Source organism: Harpia harpyja, chromosome 8 (assembly GCF_026419915.1).
Source record: "Harpia harpyja isolate bHarHar1 chromosome 8, bHarHar1 primary haplotype, whole genome shotgun sequence".
Lineage (NCBI taxonomy): Eukaryota > Metazoa > Chordata > Aves > Accipitriformes > Accipitridae > Harpia > Harpia harpyja.
This window is the reverse complement of record NC_068947.1, coordinates 3,029,285-3,047,792: the sequence shown is the minus strand read 5'-3', so window position 1 is coordinate 3,047,792 and position 18,508 is coordinate 3,029,285. Positions and strand designations below refer to the sequence as shown.

Here is an 18,508-nt window from a genome sequence, read left to right as displayed (position 1 = left end):
TGGTTTTTACATATTTTTATTTGTCAGCAACGGGAAAAAAAGGAAAATGAGTATACACAAATTATATACATGGGTATTGGACTAGAAACAATTCAACACAAGTTACAGAAGACTCAAAACATCACCAAGTAACCTCATGAAAAATTAGCTTCCCGCTCCTCCATTATAGGTTCAGTTGGTTCAAAGGATGCCAGCTCAGAGGAAAGGCAACACGAGACCCCTTTCCCTCTTGGACGCCAGGCCAGCTCACCAGTAAGAGTTCTGTCCCAAAACCGACGGTGGGAACAAATTGACTTGATTTCCACTCACATCAGAAACTCACATCATAAAACCCAGTACGAAGTTTAGCACACTGCTAACAGTTCATCAGAGAGAGCAAGCATGGAACAGCTAGCAGGTCCCTCTCATAAGGACAGAGCTCGCTGAAGAGCTGAGAGCATGCCACTTGGAAACACGCCCTGCCACTGCCTGATACGATCTACAGAGGGGATGAATTTCAAAGGACTGTCAATCTGGCACCTCTCGGCAGTACTCAAGTCAAAGGAATAATTTTAATAAAGCAATTAATACTAGTCTGACAATGTCAGAATTAATCACAAACACATCAATCCTACTGATACAACAAAAAAAATCTCTAGATTTAAGAAACAAGTTCTCTATGCCAATTTCTGAGATCTTTTAAGGCAACATAATACTGCAATTAAAGCACGTGAACTTTAAATTTTCTTATTTATTTTTAATTAGAAAGCCACTTCAGTTACACCAATCTTCATTGTTTCAAATTAATGTCAACAGCTTAAGTGTTGATCCTGAGAACAGATTCAAGTGGGATTACTCTCATACCCTGTCTACTTGTGCAACTATTTGCAAGATTCAGCCCTGAAGTCGCTACACAATTTATTAGCGTGCTCCTCATTTGTGAATAAACTCACCTTTGAACTCAGTAATACATCATTCTGTCATGTGCCATCATACTCTCTTAAGCTCTGCAAAAATACATTTATATCTATTAATTCATAGGCAGGTGAGTATGTCAGGAAGAAGAGATTAAGAGCTATTAGAAACCAGAGCATCTATATGGCAGCCGAGGAAACATGCAAGGAAACTGAACACCACACAATCAGACAGGGTTATCCTCAAGAGATAAATACTAACAATAAACATTTAGGCTGTTTTCTACAAAATTACTTATATCAGTCAAGACCACTTTGCAGCACCTAACGCATAAGGATCTCGAAGTGTTTATTAAAGGGGGGGGGGGGGGGATGTCTTCCATGTCAATGAGGTCAATATTTCACCCTAAATACTAAGTTTGGGTGGAAGTGAATAGGAGATTGCACTACACTGAAAGATCACTCCTGCTCACTGTTTGGAGAAAGCGAACAGCTGTTTCAAAGCAAATTCTACATGCCACTGAGGACGGAGAAGAGTATGTTATCCAGCTGGAGCAGCAAGTGTAGTTTACATAGCCAAAAAGTAGCTTGAGTTTTCCAAGAACACTACAATTAATATCCATTTTCTTTAAGCATGTGTCAGGGAACCTGCTTTAAACACTACCCAAGAGCTAGCACAAACTGCAGCAGGACAAAGACTTTCTCAGTACTATCCTAGGTCATCACAGTCAAGTACAGAGGCAAAGACTGTGCATTTGAGTTGTAAAAGAAGCATTTCAGTATCTTCTGAATATTTTTCAAGTGCTGACTCTGAAAAACCCCGTTAGCCTCAAACAAAGCCTAGAAAAGCAGGGAGCACAAATAGGTATATGATTTGGAGAGACTTCAGTATCTATTAATATTAAACTAGGCAGGGGATTAATAGATTACATTCACACCACAAAAACACAAAATGGACAAAAAAGTTGAACTATTTGTTACACTACGACACACAGAAGTTGTTTGTAATTTCTCAGGAAGAATCGACGAGCAAACATCTCTTGCTCAGTTTGTTTCTGTTGGTCACTAAATACAACAGATACGCAACATTTTCACTGAAAACATTTTTTTCTATTTATGTGTCCTGTAACTCAAGACAAGCAGGTTGCAATAACGTTAGCAGGCCATACATCTGAAATCCATAAAAGAAATATACTTTTATATCATCAGAAAGTTTGGAATTAACAGCCCCAAGATACTGAAACAAATAGTTATAACAGACTCCAGTCGAAGGTAGAAGTAACTGAAAAAAGATCATCAGTATCTGTAGCTGAACTAGCCATGTTAAAAACCCATCCACCCTCATTTTTCAGGCATACCCATTGAAAAACTCTCTTCTAATCAGAAGTCTGCTGCTGCTGCTGCTTCCTAAGACAGTTTTCAGACTAATACCCCTATGCAGAAACACGGCATGAAGACAGATGAAAAACAATTTATGGCATACCTGGGATCTCCACTAAAGCACAGACTGCCTAGACAAGGTTGGAGGAGAAAAGTTGCTTCTTGCTCATATTCACTGTAATGCCCACAAACAGGCATTGGGAAATGGGAAGAAAATGTATTCCTTGTGCTCTGCCCTCCTGCTTTGAGCTGTTTGTACAGGCTCAGGGTTCTTGGAAATAGGTGCCCTTTAAGGGGACTTCAGTTTTCAAGTACTAGAGTACTTCAGTCCTGAAAGCCAGCCAGTTGTTTTTGTGAGTAAAGAAGTGAAATGACTAATACACCATAACATCCTCCATGGTATCTTCAGCTTTCCTTCATTGGCTTCCACGGTTTATATTCACTTCAAGAAAAAAGTTCAATATGCCTGCATCCTTTCTTTTCTTTCTGTTCCCTCTCCTCCTCACATATAAGGAGACAGCCAAAAAGAAGCACTAGGTCGGGATTTACTACTTCAAAATATGACTTCAAACAAAAGCTGAAACTCAGCTTCTTACACAAACTATCTTACTCCTTGGAATGATTTAGGTAATGTTCTAGGAAAAACTGACCACGGGCAACGGGGAAAATATTAGTTTCACCACAGATTTCTATTTTTAAGCAAGCCCTCCTCTGTGATTACTAGAAAACACATACAACTTGAATTTGAAAAACAGTAAGAAGTTACAGGTGAGGGCAAAAGTTAAGTGACTAAATTTTAGTAGATGTGACTTCCAACTGGTGTTTCAGTCAAACTATTACTCTGATTTCACCCCAGCAGCATAGCTGTATCACTTAAATAGCAATTTGCCTTCTCTGCAGCAGTGCCTGCAGTCGTGGGAAATTATTGCTCTGGAGGCCACAGGCATTACACCCTCACTGTGCCATGTAAAGATCCCCCAGCCAGGGTCAAACAAGTCTGGTTTGGGAACAGAAGAGGACAGCCCCCCCACCACGCTCCCTCTTCCTACCTGCTGGCAGAGAGGGCTCAGAAGGGCAGCGCTTACCAGCCAACAAGTCAGGCAGCCTTCAGCAGCCATCCTGGTATCTCCACCTCTGAACAGTACGGCAGCACTCCGCAGAGACGCGTACGAGAGCGCGTTAAAACAACCTGGCGCTCCAGCGTGACTTATCTGTACAGTGTAGCGAAGCCCACAGAACCTCAAGCCCTGCAAACTCGTGAACTACTCACAAATTCTTGAACTGACTGCAACAGATAAGAGTAAGGGTTTGCGAGGTAAGGACTCTGACTCTTCAGAAAGGGGGCTATATAAAGTTTATTGCTCAAAGCACTTTGTAATCCTTTGATGAAATGTGCTATGTAAGTGCAAAGTACTATCATTAAGTCAAACTAAGATTTTTTTTTTTTTTAAAAATACCTAGGAATTTCTCAGCATTTCCCTGTTTACCTAATAGATCAATTCTTTATAAAAATAAACATTGGGAGGACAAAACGGACAGTTCCCCCACAATTTTAGTAAACAAGTTTCATTATTCCATGCTAAAATCTGCAACATCTTTCAAAAAAATATCAAAACATCTAAGAGAAACTGAGGGTGCATCAGAGTTGCTAACGACTCATCTACTTCATTCCCATGGCTAGGATATCACTAGAACTTCCAAGTTTCACAAATTTTTCTAAAGGCCACAGTATCAGAAACAGTAATTGGCAAAGACTTGGTGAAGAACAGTTTCCTAGTAGTCAGCAATAACCCTTACAATAAATTTAAGGGGAAAATACTTAGGTTTTTTCTCTTTGACTTTTTTTTTTTCATAAATCAGGTACCAGCTATGTTTTGTCCCTCCCATTTCTACAGTATTTCCAGTTTCATGTATTTAGACCAATGACACTTTCCAAAAGCTGGTGTACAACATCTTTATATACACTACAAATTGAGATTACCAGACTATAGTCAGACATTGAATATATAAATAACTTTGCAAACTATTTACAGGTTTTAAACTAATCAGGTTCCAAGCAACCAACACCCTTAAGGCAAATTCATTTGTATGACTGGCTGTCCGGCCTTTCAAGCATTTCTCTCCCCTTCCCAGCCCCGCCCAAAATGACAGGCAATAAACATGAAATTGAATTACCCCCCTGCCCCTGTACTGACAGAATTTCCTGTAAGGAGAGATGATCTAACTACTTATGATCTTTCCTCAAAACAAGGAAAAAAGTATAGAAATGCATTTCTGTGTTTGCGTGTCAAAAAAATCGTTAAGGTGCATACCAAGAAGTGGAAGACCCAAGGTCTTATAACAACATAATTTTTGTATGCACTTGACAAATGGATTTGGGAATTTGGGGAAAGCATCAGTTTAAAGCTGCCCAACCCTTTTTAGACCTATGCATTTATAAGCTCATTAGATATGAGATCTGAAGAGCTCAAAGGGATTTTCTGTAACAGGTGACACTGTGTGATATAAAATGCAGCCAAGAGTGGATTTTCAAAGCGTATGTTTAACTACATCAGAATTTTTCTTATACCATATTGCTGTGCAAGATACTATTCACCATTTAAAGGGATTCTGCACATCTTGACAATCCTTATATTGGAATAAGAATTGGCCATTTCAAATAGTATCTTTTTGTACAACGTTGTATTCTTAAGTGCAATCACAGTGCAATCCCTTTTGTCAATGCATGACTGAAGCAACCAAGCATATTCTGGTGAAGTAGACAGGATTCACATACCAAATGTGCTTAGTGCCTTCCTTTAAGTCCCAATCATCACTTTGTTCTTAGTATTTTTCAATGCCCTGATTAGGTCTTTGTTTGGAAGTAATTAGCTATTGTGGTTTGAAGGATTTTGGAACAAAGCAGAGACTTTATACTGAATGCAGAGGTCACCTCCAACAGAGACAAAAGGTGGCAAATTATCGATTAGCTTTATATTTAGAAGCATCCCTCGGTTCACTGCTAGGATTGCTCCAGTCATCTGCTTCAGGTGTGGTCTTGTAGTGTCGCCATGCTGACTTATTAAAAACAGGAAGTCTTTCAAATGATTCACTTGAAAGGGCCTAAGGAAAAACAAAAGCAATGGTAAGCTATCATTAGAGATACCAAGAGCGAGATGATACTCTGGGGAGTTCTACAGTTACAACTTCTGTATCGAACAAGTGTCTCAATTATCCCAGTCTTACACGTCACAACACTACTTTGAAAATACTTTAGCTGTGACTAATCGCTCTAGTCATAGTAAAAGTTAAAATAAAGTAATAACACTAAGATATTTCCCTTCTTTCCAGACAGTGGTGTCTACAAAGACAGCATGAAAAATAAGTTTTGGTCAAAAACATTTTAGGGAGATTTGTCATTGACAGGGGGCAGACAGCTACTTTACTTAAACGTTTCACTTCTCCAGCAAACTCTGACTCTGTCAGCACACTGATCTGTGAGGACTGATCTAGTTCAGTCCATTAGCCTTTTTCCTCTAAGAAAGACCATACCTTTTTCCTCCACACATGCACACCATTAAACCCATCAGAAACTAAAGTTAGCAGAGGATTCCACAACTCACTCGCTACATACAGCTAGGCACAGTGACAACGCTAAGTCAACAACCTGCACATGAGTTATATGCTGTGTTCTTTTAAATTCCCTGATGAAATTCAAGCAGTTAGTTTCAACCTTAAGCCCCTGAGTACCCTGGGATCTCCCCAAAAAATGACAACAGGATCAATACAGTCCATTGCACAAAGGTCAAGAACTGCATAGAAAAAAAATAGGTACTAGTCAGGAGTTAGTCAATAGTCTTCTCAGTTTTACCATGGTCAAAACTTTTAGAATCAAGGAGTATTAACCAAAATCATCTCTCATCACACAGTTCTTTGGAAGTTCAGCACTTACGACGAATTAACAAAATGCAAAGATCCAACAAGGGGGACTGGGGGGGCCAGGAATCAAACCAAACTAACCAGTATTAGTGCTGGGTTAATATTTATTACCTCGGTTTTTAGGATTCTGTGTAACTGATTTAGATAAAATATAACGAAGATAGCAATTACAAATTTGAAAACAAGTTGAAGAGTGAAAAGAGAGAAAGTTCACTTATTCAGCCTGCTATAAACAAATTGCACTGCTTTACTAGCTTATAAAAGGGTCAAATTCATACCTTCAAATAAATTACAGCATCTGAACCAACGCCTTCCATTGAGTAGAGTTTAAGGTCACCTTGAAAGTACCTAGCATACAGACGAGAAATTGGCAAGCCATAGCCAAACCCAGCCTACAAAGACAAGAAAACAAAAGGAAAAACATGATGGAAAGTTAAGAAAATGCAACAGATCACTGCAATCGTTTATAAAACAGAAGATACCCAAATATTAGATTTGCATCAAATTACTTTTCAAGCTTTCTTTTATTACTCAGCCTACACTATAAGTTGGTATTCAGCCTTTTCAGCAATCTCCTTTTTTGCTTTTTGCACAGCAACCGAAAGGCAAATGGCAGATAGTACATACCCCCAGGAACAGCTCAAGTAAAGGGCAGTATCAAGCAATCCTGGAAACACATTATACTTCCCTCTCTCCAGAATTACACCTCCTTAAAACCCATGCCCATCTTGTGTTTGCCTCCTGCTCCTTCCAGGAAAATATTTTTATGCTGTGCTAGCCCACATAATTATTTCATACTGTCTTCTTCCAAAAATTTCCTGTCAGTCTCTTCTCTACATTGTCTCCAGGGTATTTTCCAAAACAGATAACTTATAAGAAATATGAAGATGACAGATCCCAGATGAGTACCTTGTTAATGCAAGACCTTACAAAAGGTTTATTTTGCAAAAGGCAATTAACAAGAAGTGATTTCTACATAGGTCTGTGCTTGACCTAGAGGACAAAATATAGTCAATGGTGGCACATCTGCCGTGAGGAGGAAAAGCTTTTTAGAGCCAATTTCTCATTAAATATTACAGTATGCATTATACAGATAGGAAATTATTAAGTTTGTGTTACTAGTATCTACAGGTTTAATTAAACCTGATTTAAGCCACATTTCTCCCATTATAAACAAATGCTGCCAGAGAGAGAATCATTACATTCTCTGAGAAAACCTAATTATCATTAAACATCACCACGTGTTTCTAACATTTCTGCTATGTGTATAGCAGTACAGATGCACACAAGACCTGCTAGAATCTGAATGCTGCCATGGTAACAAGGTTTCTCAGCAGTTTTTAAACAACATTTGCAATGACACTGAGAAAGAATTTCACCAATCAACAAAAAGATCCCTCTCTTCCCCTCCCAAAGGCTATGAATATTTCATAAACTAGACAGGGGATCATATAACAAGGGGAGGGAGTGTTAGAACAGAAGAATATGTCTATTTACACTGCACTGCAATTTAGTTTAGAATATTATCTAGGTCAAGAATGACAAGCACAGACAGACCTACCTACCTTCTGGAGTAATTCTTAAGTGGTTTGGTCTTCAGCACTACGCAATAAAGAAAATCTCATTCTGTATGGACTTTGAAGAGGATTTATGAGGAACCTTACTGCTGAAGGATTTTTGTTTCTAGACTGACAAAGTATAGCATAATTGTTTTTGTAACGGAATCTGGGCCATAATACAGAACGTGTCAAGCTTCACTGCCAAGTCCTTTTTCCTCTTAGTGGAAAGATATGCCACAGACTCCCAGTTCTTGACTTGTTTCTTTCTGCACACACATATAAGTAACGGAGCTTAACAACTCTTCTCAACATTGTCACGTACAGGCATCAGTCAGCCTCACAGGGCAAAAAGCTGCCAGGTTCACAAGAGAGGGGGATACTTTGCAGCTCTGACTACAGTGACATAGAGACCAAAGAGAAAAACTAGTCCTGAAAATGGAATACAGTAGAAGAATACCAAGTATAAATGCCACAGAATCAAAGTATCAAAGTAAGCGGTCTTGAAGATGAGGAAATATACACAGGAATACATTGCTAAAGATGCATGGGGAAAAAATAGTGTCAATCCTAAGATGAACACATTTTACAATCAGAGAGCCACAAAGGAAGAGACATTTTAATAGTGAATACAACTGGTAATCAAGGTATAAGTTTATAGTGGGAACAAGTTTCAGGAAATCCTTGTAGGCTGATATAGTAAATTACTGATCAAAAGTGAGACAGAACAAAGGCAGATTATGAATCAAGAAAGATTCTGCCATTCTTGACAAAGAAAAAAGTTTATATTTGAATTAAGGCCTGTTCCCTATCACTCATCCCATTCAAGAAGATTTTCTATGGAAAAGCAAAAGTTTGAAACATTACTAAGATGTGTTGTAGAGGTAGGAGCTGTGAAGGATTAATATCAAGTCAATGCAGATATGGAACTGGGTTTCACACCTACACGGTGGCATCAAACAGCGGAGAAAATGCAATACACTTATGTGCCACGTTGTTATGAACTGTGGACTAAGACAGTACCATAAAGACTTTCTGCTAAAAATCTAAAATTAAATTTATTATCTCTGAACCACTCTGAACTGGTTTCACCCTCAGTTCACTGTTAATTATTTTATACCAAAAATAGTCACATACTCTGCGCCACATTTTATTAGCTGCCTGAAGGCACTTCAAGTACAGAAGTATCAGCAGAAAAAAAAATAAATAAAAATCCCTTAAGAACATGCTAGATGAGTGTTCCTAAATAGCGAAAGGAAATTTCTCAAAGAATCAACTTTTTCTCGACATGGTTGAAGATAAAGGGCTGCATCAGAAGCAACAGAGAACAAAGATGGAAGAGGCAAGAATACAGTATCAGTATTAATCCACTTATTGAAAGCCAGTCAAATGGAACAGTAGCCATATAATTTTTATCACAATCAGCCAATATGTAACTTAATGAAATAAATTAAAAATAATAATTTCATTTTAATAATAATTTTAAAAATCATGCTTGCCAAAAGAATTCAACACTGAAATAATTCCCTGCTTAGAAGAAACTATGGGGAAATTTTGTTTGAAATCTGACCCCGATATATCTCAGAAGGGAGTATCACATGAGATATTTCCAACTGAACAGGAACATACCAAAAGTGTTCCTATGACATGGAGGTTTGGGAATTTATTTTTTTAAATGTGTTTTTACAGTCCATAACTTATATAAAAATATTTTTCAAAGTTCAGTATAAGCTTGTGCATTACCAGGAGGTGCTTCTCAAGTTCTGCAATTCTGACAGCGTGTCTCACCATTACATTTTTTTATAGGAAACTTAGATAAACAGTAATTTACACACCAAGGAGGAGCTCATTAGGTTATCCACCTTCTCAGTAATACAGCACTAAAAATCCTGTCCATTAAGCCATGAAAATATTGCGCTTATGCAGAAATGGTTGTTTCTAAGAATATAATGTCGAGACAAAGAAAAGCAATTTTCTATTCCAAAGACTAAACGATGATAACAGAATCCATTTTTTCCTGACATGTTTTACCTGCATAGAGCTGCCAATGATAAACAATTCTTCAGTGGAAAACCTGATCCAGTAGATTGCAGTGAAGGGAAGTGCACAACCAGAGTAGTGCAAAGGGACATTTAAATACATATTGCAATCGCTTACCAAAGGCACAGCTCTTGAGGGCTCCAAACTAGGCCTGGGTGCTGTTGAGTACATGTAGTTAAACAATCTGTCTATTTTTCTTAAAGGTACACCTCCACCTTGATCACTTATCTAAGGAATGAAAAGTTAAGAGTTTTAAACATTATGTTCTGAAAAAAAGCCCTGCAAAACTCAAGCAGCATTACCTAAACAACTTTAGAAATGTTAAAGGAGCAGCCAAGGGCTTTAGGTTTGTTTAGTTTGGAAAAAAGGAGGCTGAGGGTTGACCTCATTGCTCTCTACAGCTTCCTGAGGAGGGGATGTGGAGAGGGAGGTGCTGAGCTCTTCTCCCCGGGATCCAGTGATAGGATGCGAGGGAACGGTTCAAAGCCGCACCAGGGGAGGTTCAGACTGGACATGAGGAAGCATTTCTTTACTGAGAGGGTGGTCAAACGCTGGAACAGGCTTCCTGGAGATGTGGTCAGCGCCCCAAGCCTGTCAGTGTTTAAGAGGCATTTGGACAGTGCCCTTAACAACATGCTTTAACTTTTGGTCAGCCCTGAAGTGGTCAGGCAGTTGGACTAGACAGTCATTGTAGGTCCCTTCCAACTGAAAATATTCTATTCTAATGAATTTGAAGCAAGTATCAGAAGTGATACAGTAATTTGCCTTTTCAAATTACAAGTCATACTATTCTAAACCTAGGTTTGTAAGCTGCATATTATTTTCAGGCATTTACCTTAATAGACAGATCTTCTTTCCCCAAAGTGACTAAGGTTTTGATCGATGGATAGCCTTCTCTCTTACCTTCATGCAATTCCACCGTAGCTCTCATTGAATTCTGAAGATAAAGGAAAAAACAGTGTCTTTGATTCTAACTTTACCATATAGGCTTTTTGTGACAACTTAGAACTTGCATTTATGTTGTTGAATCTGGATACTCTGTGCTACATTTCTATACAAGACAGAAAAGGCCGTATTTAAAACAAATTCAAGAAGTGCTTTCAAGTCAATGAACTGTCCAGTTAAACTTTTTCATCAGAACTCCATTATACATACTTTTATCTATTTGTTATAGAGTCAGAGAACATAAAGCAAGATTTTTTTTTTTCCCTGTGTGAAATCATGTAATTATATATAAGGGATGACAATATCCTTAACCTCTACTTTGCAGAACAGCAACAGTGATGTTCGCCACAGAGAACAAGCTTTGATTTTCTCAGCCTGGGTCACATAGCTGTTAAGTTACCATCTATCAATCTGACTTTACCATATCTATTAACAGAGTTTCCACTGCCAGTCCGTCACAGGTTCCCATTACTTAGATACAACTTACTAGTTTCATACCATTTCATGACTTGTACCAAAACATACCTACAAGTAGCATACAAATTCTCACTTGTTCTACCCTAGAATTAATGTTACAAATGGCAAAATTGGGGAAGATTTAAATGAACATACTTGACAAGTGTCAGAAATCAAACCCAAAATACCATTATTTCGGAAAAGTTTCTCTGACCAAATGCTTTCGTCCCCTGAATTTCTAGTGTTCAACTGCACCACCTAGAGACCACCTATCTTACTCAAACGCATACAATAGCTCTCACTTTCATTTTCACTTTTGTTTCACTTATTCAGAAAACACAAATAAAAACAACAAAGCGTGTCATTTACACTACTCAAAAACCTATGGGCTGTTTTCACAATAAACAAAAGACACTGATCCTAACCAGTCCTCAAATATGCAATAAAGAAGCAAACTTATGAAAATTGCAAGGTAATGAATATATCATCATTGCAAAAATAGACTATCATTTTAAGTTCACCAGCTGCAAAAGCACAAAAAGAGAAGTAGGAAAACACAGAAATTTTTTTAAGTACACAAGGGCTCGAGAGGGCTGTAAGCCTAGCTTTTAACAGTTTCAAACCCTTGTTTAAGAATAAGCTTAAGAAAGGAAAACTGAAATAACATTTAAGAGCTGTAACTGAAAAGAATCTCAATTTCAACACTAATGTAAGTTCACAAAACCCTTCCAAATAATAACAAGTGCAACCCACCTTGAATAATTCAAATAACATATGAAACAAATGAGAAGGTACATAGACTACTTGAATAGGCTTGTTTGGAGCTTTAGCTGAAAAAATAAAAATAAAAAAGACAAATATTTTTTCAAAACAGCATTTTGTAGCATTTCTATTGACAGGAATAACATGAAACTGTAGGCAAAGACAAGTATGTAAGCATGTTCTAATTTTCCAAGTGCAAGATTAGTTCCATGAAGTAAAAACATAAATTTCAGTTACTGCTATCATCTGAAGTAAAACATTCTAATGATGATTTTCAGATATCTATGTCAGCAGACTTTTAGATATGAAACTTCACTAAGCAGTGGTTGGTTTCATACTGACAATGTATGTTAACTAAGAGAACTTTCCCACTTAAGTGGGACAATATTTAAGCATAATATTTGCTGCACAACAAGATTCTTTAAGAAATTCACTGTTTAAATATTCTAAAAACAACTACATTTTACCTTAATTAAAACCTATAAAATGTAAACTATTCATAAAAACCTTCAAAATGTACTTCAAACAATATCACAGTTTTCTTATTCCAAATCATAACTGAATTGTTTGTCCACTGTTGTCCTGGTTTTAGTGTTTCAGCAGAGGTGTACGGCTCGGCACAGCTCAGAATGCTAGAGTGCCAATTGATATTGCAGGAAAATACAGCTGCACTTAATACATTCCAAGACAGTTTTGGTGCTGAAGATGCAGTCATCCCTGAACATTCAAATATCTACTGGCATTAAATTATACAGTCACAGCTTGTCAGACCCAGCAGCAGTTCAGATTGAAGAAAAGTCTCTAAATGTCTGCTTCATAAATCGCAGGAAGATACAAACATGCACACAGAACATCACTAGAGTCAACTTCATCCTTTTTGGCACTGAGGGCTGATAATACCAGTTACTACTTTAAGAGACACAGTAGTGAAAACTCCTAGGAAAAGGAGAAGACCAAGACAATGCTGTGCACAATATAGTTGCAAGGCAACTTGCTGTTTTATTATGTTAATTTTGTCAGAGTCCATCCTCCAATTCTCTTACACATCACCAAAACCAAGGCACCTGATTTGTACTCGTTTGAGGCATAGAGTACACATAGAAAACATGTTATTGTTGCTTTTGTGAGGTAATTTGCAAAGTCACTTCCCTCATGTTAATAAGCTAGTTTAAAGGAAACTAGTAATTCTCTCCTCACTTTTTTTATGAGATCCAGCAATTTGTTTTCTCTACTGTTGGATCTTTTTACTTAGGCCTTCAAATTGATTTTGCATTGATTCCTCTGCTGCAGTACTCAGTACTTTTAGCTCCAAAATCACTCCATTTTGGAGGGGGGAAGGTTGGGTCCTTTGGTTTTCAGAGGGGTGGCTGGTAGTAATGCATCAGTGTTGACAATATCACTTTGTGTAGAGAAGTATTTCCACAATATTAAATAGTACTTTGAGCAACTTATATGTTCCCATATATCACACTCTCCATTTTGAGTGTTACCTATTCTGAGACTTTTGGAATTCTTCTGCTGAAGTTTAGAAACATCTTAGTCTTATGTTTGGACAGCTGTCCAAAATTTGAGAGGATCACTCAAGAAAATTTATATTTTTAACTTAAAATAATCTACCTTCTTTCAGTAGAAATGATGAACAAAAATCAGTCAATACACTGACAAGGACTCTCTCATCAGTTTTGTAGCATCCAATTTTCATCTTTGCAATCAACTTGAAACAGATTTTCATGTGAGAAGTTATCGTAGGACTTAAAGCAAGACTATGAAAAAAATTCCTAATTTTGCCATCTTACACAGAAGAGCTCACCACTGGTGCAGAGACTGACAGTGGAATTTATAAGCATACTTCAAAATGAAACAAATTTCAGCTCTATTAAAAGATTAGTTAGAAGGCAGGTGTGTCTCCTTCCCAGTTATGAGGGTTCTTGACCACTTTATTTTCCTAAAGTGATAGCGAATTCAGCAGATAGCATTCTGCATTCAGCATCAAGAAGTAAAGAGGTCATGATGATAAACTCTCATTCAGGTGCCCATGTCTGTCTACATCAGAAGAAGAAAAGTAACTCTGCATACAGAACTGCAGAGCTCAAATTATAACTTACAAATAATTAACAAAACTAGAAGTCACAGATATTAGAAATGCTTTCTTACATACATCACTTAAATTCATTTCACAATTACCATTGAATTCTTCAACTTCCAGATCCGGTGCCACCAGATAGTACTGTTCACATAACATCTTAGCTGTTTCATAGGCATCTACAAAACAACAGAACAGAACACGGATTTATCAAAGTCATCTAGAGACAACTAGCAAAGTTCACCCTGTATGTAAAAGACTACAAGCAGAACACTCATTTTCATAACTAGTTTACAAGTGTGAAACTGGTATCCATTCTAATTCCCTTTTCTCTGTGTGCTCATAGCCTATTTGTCAAGAAAGGGCAAATTCTATTTGAAGCTCTACAAACAAAAGCAGATTACTAGAGACAAAGCTATTTTTCATCTTTATTCAGGGCTTGAAAACCAGAAGGGTATAATCTTAGGCTGACCATAATATCTACTTATTTGTCAAGTCGCAATCACAATTTAATGCTTGTTCTTTCCATCTCAAAAAAGGATGACATTGCAACCATAAATTAAGTTTTTCCAAACACAATACTGTTTACAATACTTGATTTTCAAGGTCTTTCGGGGGGAAAGCTGGAATCTTTAAGATTCTTCATTCTTTCTCACTGAACCAAAAAAAAAAAGCCTCCCCGTAATCCAAATCAGGCTTTATGCACTGTCAAAATACAGCAAGAAAGTTTAAGTCATCTTGTGTTTGAAAGATTTCCTAGTGGTTCTAAATATTCACTGGTACCTCACTTGCAAAAATATTTTAGAAACAAGCAGCAAGTGTTAGCTTAAAGAGAAACCACAAACTCAAAGATGTTCTAACTACATTGCTTAAGGTACCTTAACGAAAGTGGCTTCCTTGTAATAAGTGTGGGCTGAAAGCAAGCACATAAACAGATGGGCAGTTCTGCAGACAGAGAGCAATTTGCTAAGATATCATAACAATTGCATTTGACCTCACCCTGCATGTACCTTCTTCCTCCTGTCCAAAGTGACACTACAAAAGAAAACAGTCACTACCAAGACTCAGAGCTATGTGACAAGCACAAAGAAAGAAAAACCACTAGTCCTCAGAAAGAGCTGGTTACCTGTAATTGTCCTCCTTCAAGATGTCTACAGAAATAATCTATAACGTGCTCTGTTACCTGAAAAAAGTTTCTATCAGTTGTTCAACATCCGCAAGGCTAGACATATCACACAAGGCTGACACAAATGGTACTTGAGGTCTAGTAAAACGGAGCTAATCAACACTGGAAGTGTTCTTGATCAAGTCCCAGGAACGTCTCAAAATCAGCTATCCAGTAAGAATCTTATGTCAAGACGGTCAGCTCCAAAGACTTTCTAAAAGGGTCCTGTCATTAACACAATAAAAGGTGTCCTAGTAAAAAGATCAAAATCCCATTTAATATCCAAGCTGTACAGAGAACCTCAGCCTGGGATACACATAATTTAGGAAAAAAAAGATGCAGGATACCTACACTTACACGATATTCTAAAAATCATCTCAACTTCTGATGGCCTTGGGAGTAATCCTGTGCTTTAGAAAAAAGGGGCATAAGAAGCACAGCCACAATCTTGACTCAGTCATCAAAAGCTGAAGATAGCAATATAGCTACTATGACCATAAGGCCATCTACATGGAGAAAGGAATATGTTACCATATTTCAAAGTGTTTCCACATCATAGAAGTGAAAATTAGATATGGATCCAGGGGGCAGGAGTTGGATTCTTATTGCAGAGAAAAACTTCAAGGCCTCTAAAAAGCAAATCAATAACTGTGTGGGAATAAACCAAAAGCCCTCTCAATACACGGATGTGGAGAAGACACAGCCACTATACAAACCTTGAGAGAACAAAGAAGCTCTGAATAAATCCATTTAGCCTCCCTAAATTTAATGTAGAACTTTCATCCATTTTTAAGTAGTAGATACCTTACCACCCTTCAGATGAACGGAAGGCACTATCACTTCACGATCCAGTGAAATACCCAGCCCCTAGCAAAACCATGTGAGAGTCTAAGTGCAGTCTTACATTTTACCCTCCTCTAAAAGCCAACTCTTTGGCAGAGTCTTAAGACTGTAAAAGAGACTGCAAAGTTCAAAGCACACTTCATGTTGTGGCTGGAGGTAAGTAGCAGCAAGAGTGAGGGATCTATCAGTACGTCTAAAATCCCAGCTCCAGGAACAAGCTTAGATTTGCTGTCAGCTCAAAAATCTTATTATAGGACAGTCAGTGAGATACAGACCCCCACCTCAGCCAGTTACAGACACCATACTTGGTGGGGCTGCTTGAAGTAAGAAGTGGTTGTTTAAATCACTTCTTCAATGTTTGAAGGGCATACAGAGCTTGTAGCTGCCACATATAGTGCCAAAATCAACATCTCAGCTTTGACAAATTGCTCAGAATGCTGCCTGTGAACCAGAATATTTTGGAGCTAGCACAGGATACAGAATGTAAATTAATCCCTCCACCAATTCTACAAGGAAGTGGCCCCAATCACCTTGACTTTAGACAGCATCTGTCTTTAAGGACATTTTGTTTCTTTGAAAGACAACACTGGATACTGTTTACAATGCCCTCCTCTTGTTCATGATTATTTCTTCAGATATTTCAGATATTTCTTCTTTAGCTACTGGCTTGAAAACTGGACTGAGCACCTTCTGACACTATGTACTCCTCTGTCCAAGGCAGCAACTATGAATTTGATGATCAAAATAGATTCAAACATTGCTATTGGAAGGAACAGCTAAATAAACAACACAACTAACATATACAACGCTAAGGTCAAAGGGGAGTAAGATCAATCAAAAGAAAAGAAAGCTGCTGAAAAAAGGCCACCTTAGAGCCAAAAAGAACTAGAAGCCAAGAAGCCTTTATAACAGTAAAAAGCATCTACATTACAAAGCAAGCTCTCATGCAGGTCAAAGTCTGACATAAGAAAGGTTTCCCTCTTACTTCACAGAAGGCTGATAGAAAGTGAAGGGGAGAAACATATTTTTTCCCTCTTACAGCTGCACAAACAGCAGTGAAGGACAGAGGGTAGATTTCACTCCTACAGCAAGACCTGTGTTTGTAAATACATACACCCAGAGCATGAATCTTCAATAAACAAGTTCTCTAAGCAGACAGCATAGCCTCATGCCTACTTACTAACATTCTGAAAGCATATGAACACTCCAAACATTAAGCAAACAGGATTTCTAATGCAACTGTGCCAGATCATTCAGGTACAACCATCACATACACACCTTCTGTATAAGAGAGAACAGGCTGTGATACGGTCAGATGCACGTAGTAATGGGGAGTTTCACTGGAACATCTGTACTACTGAGCACATTTTACTGAAAGGCCTAACTAAAATCAGAAAATTTCGCTTACTCTCATTTTTCTTTAGGACCAGCATCAGATAAAAAAAGCAGTACATGAGAACCTGCTTCTAGTATTTTAGGGAAGAAAACATCTAAAGTTTAACAAAACATTTAGATACTTAATCTGATATTTAAAAGGACAGATTAAAGTTATTAAAAAATTCAGTTGTTTTCTTAGTTCTGTTAACATACCAAAAGTTTCTCCATTCTTAATAATGGAGACATTAGAAAGTCTCAATAAGCCCATGGCTTTATTGTGAGCAACTGCAGAACTTCCGTTTCTTCTTTTTTTATGTTATTAAATGAATTCAAATCACCTTCAGTCTCTTGTATCTCAATAACATATTTATGTGTATTCTAAGTTGTGTGGTTTTTTAAATCAACAAAAATATTAACTTCATCTTACCTTTAACCACCTCTGCCACATTACAGTTAGGATCGATACTTCCAATATGTTTGGGATGAGCAGGATTAATATCTCCACCAAAAAGAAGTGCTGAAAGCAAAAAGAAATGGCAGTAAATTATCTATTACACTTGAAGCAGCCTGGAAAGTTTAAATTTGATGGTATTTGAAACTTACTGCCTAGTGCATCATTTAGTAAAAAGATACTCTAGCAAATTGCCAGAATCCTTGTTTAGGAAGACTACTTGCCTCCCTCCTCCTCTTTTTTTTTTTTTTTTCCATTTTTCATAGCTAAGGCTAGTTAAAACAGAAATAGTGATGTGGGAGGATTAAGGTGAAAACCTACATTTCAAAGTGGACTATCAAAAATTAGATAAAACTAAAGTGTAAAATGCTTCATTCATAGCATTATGTCAGAACAGAAGCACTCACAACAGTGAAAATGTTATAGTAAAAAGGACTGAGGAACTGTAAGACAGCATTAAGCACATCTTTTACACTCACCTAAGCTGCAATTTCACAGCTGGCACAGAGGTCTCACTCGACTTTCTCCCTGACTCTCAGCAGCATGCTCCCCACTCCCTCCTTTGCACAAGGGTCTGGCACTCACCAGATCCTTCACCAAGAGTTTAGCTCTCAAAGAAGTAGAAAGGTTTTACACTTT

General features: G+C 37.7%; 1 protein-coding gene across 1 annotated transcript in view; it reads right to left on the bottom strand.

Moving 5' to 3' along the window:
* Nucleotides 1-18,508, bottom strand: part of PDK3 (pyruvate dehydrogenase kinase 3) — a 57,417-nt gene continuing 38,909 nt past the window's right edge. The window contains exons 5-11 of the mRNA XM_052794759.1: nt 17,846-17,935; nt 14,135-14,212; nt 11,942-12,018; nt 10,623-10,724; nt 9,905-10,015; nt 6,470-6,583; nt 1-5,375 (exon numbers count right to left, since the gene is read on the bottom strand). Coding sequence (XP_052650719.1) covers nt 5,232-5,375; nt 6,470-6,583; nt 9,905-10,015; nt 10,623-10,724; nt 11,942-12,018; nt 14,135-14,212; nt 17,846-17,935 — 716 coding nt within the window. The 3' untranslated portion in view covers nt 1-5,231. The remainder of the gene's footprint in view (nt 5,376-6,469; nt 6,584-9,904; nt 10,016-10,622; nt 10,725-11,941; nt 12,019-14,134; nt 14,213-17,845; nt 17,936-18,508) is intronic.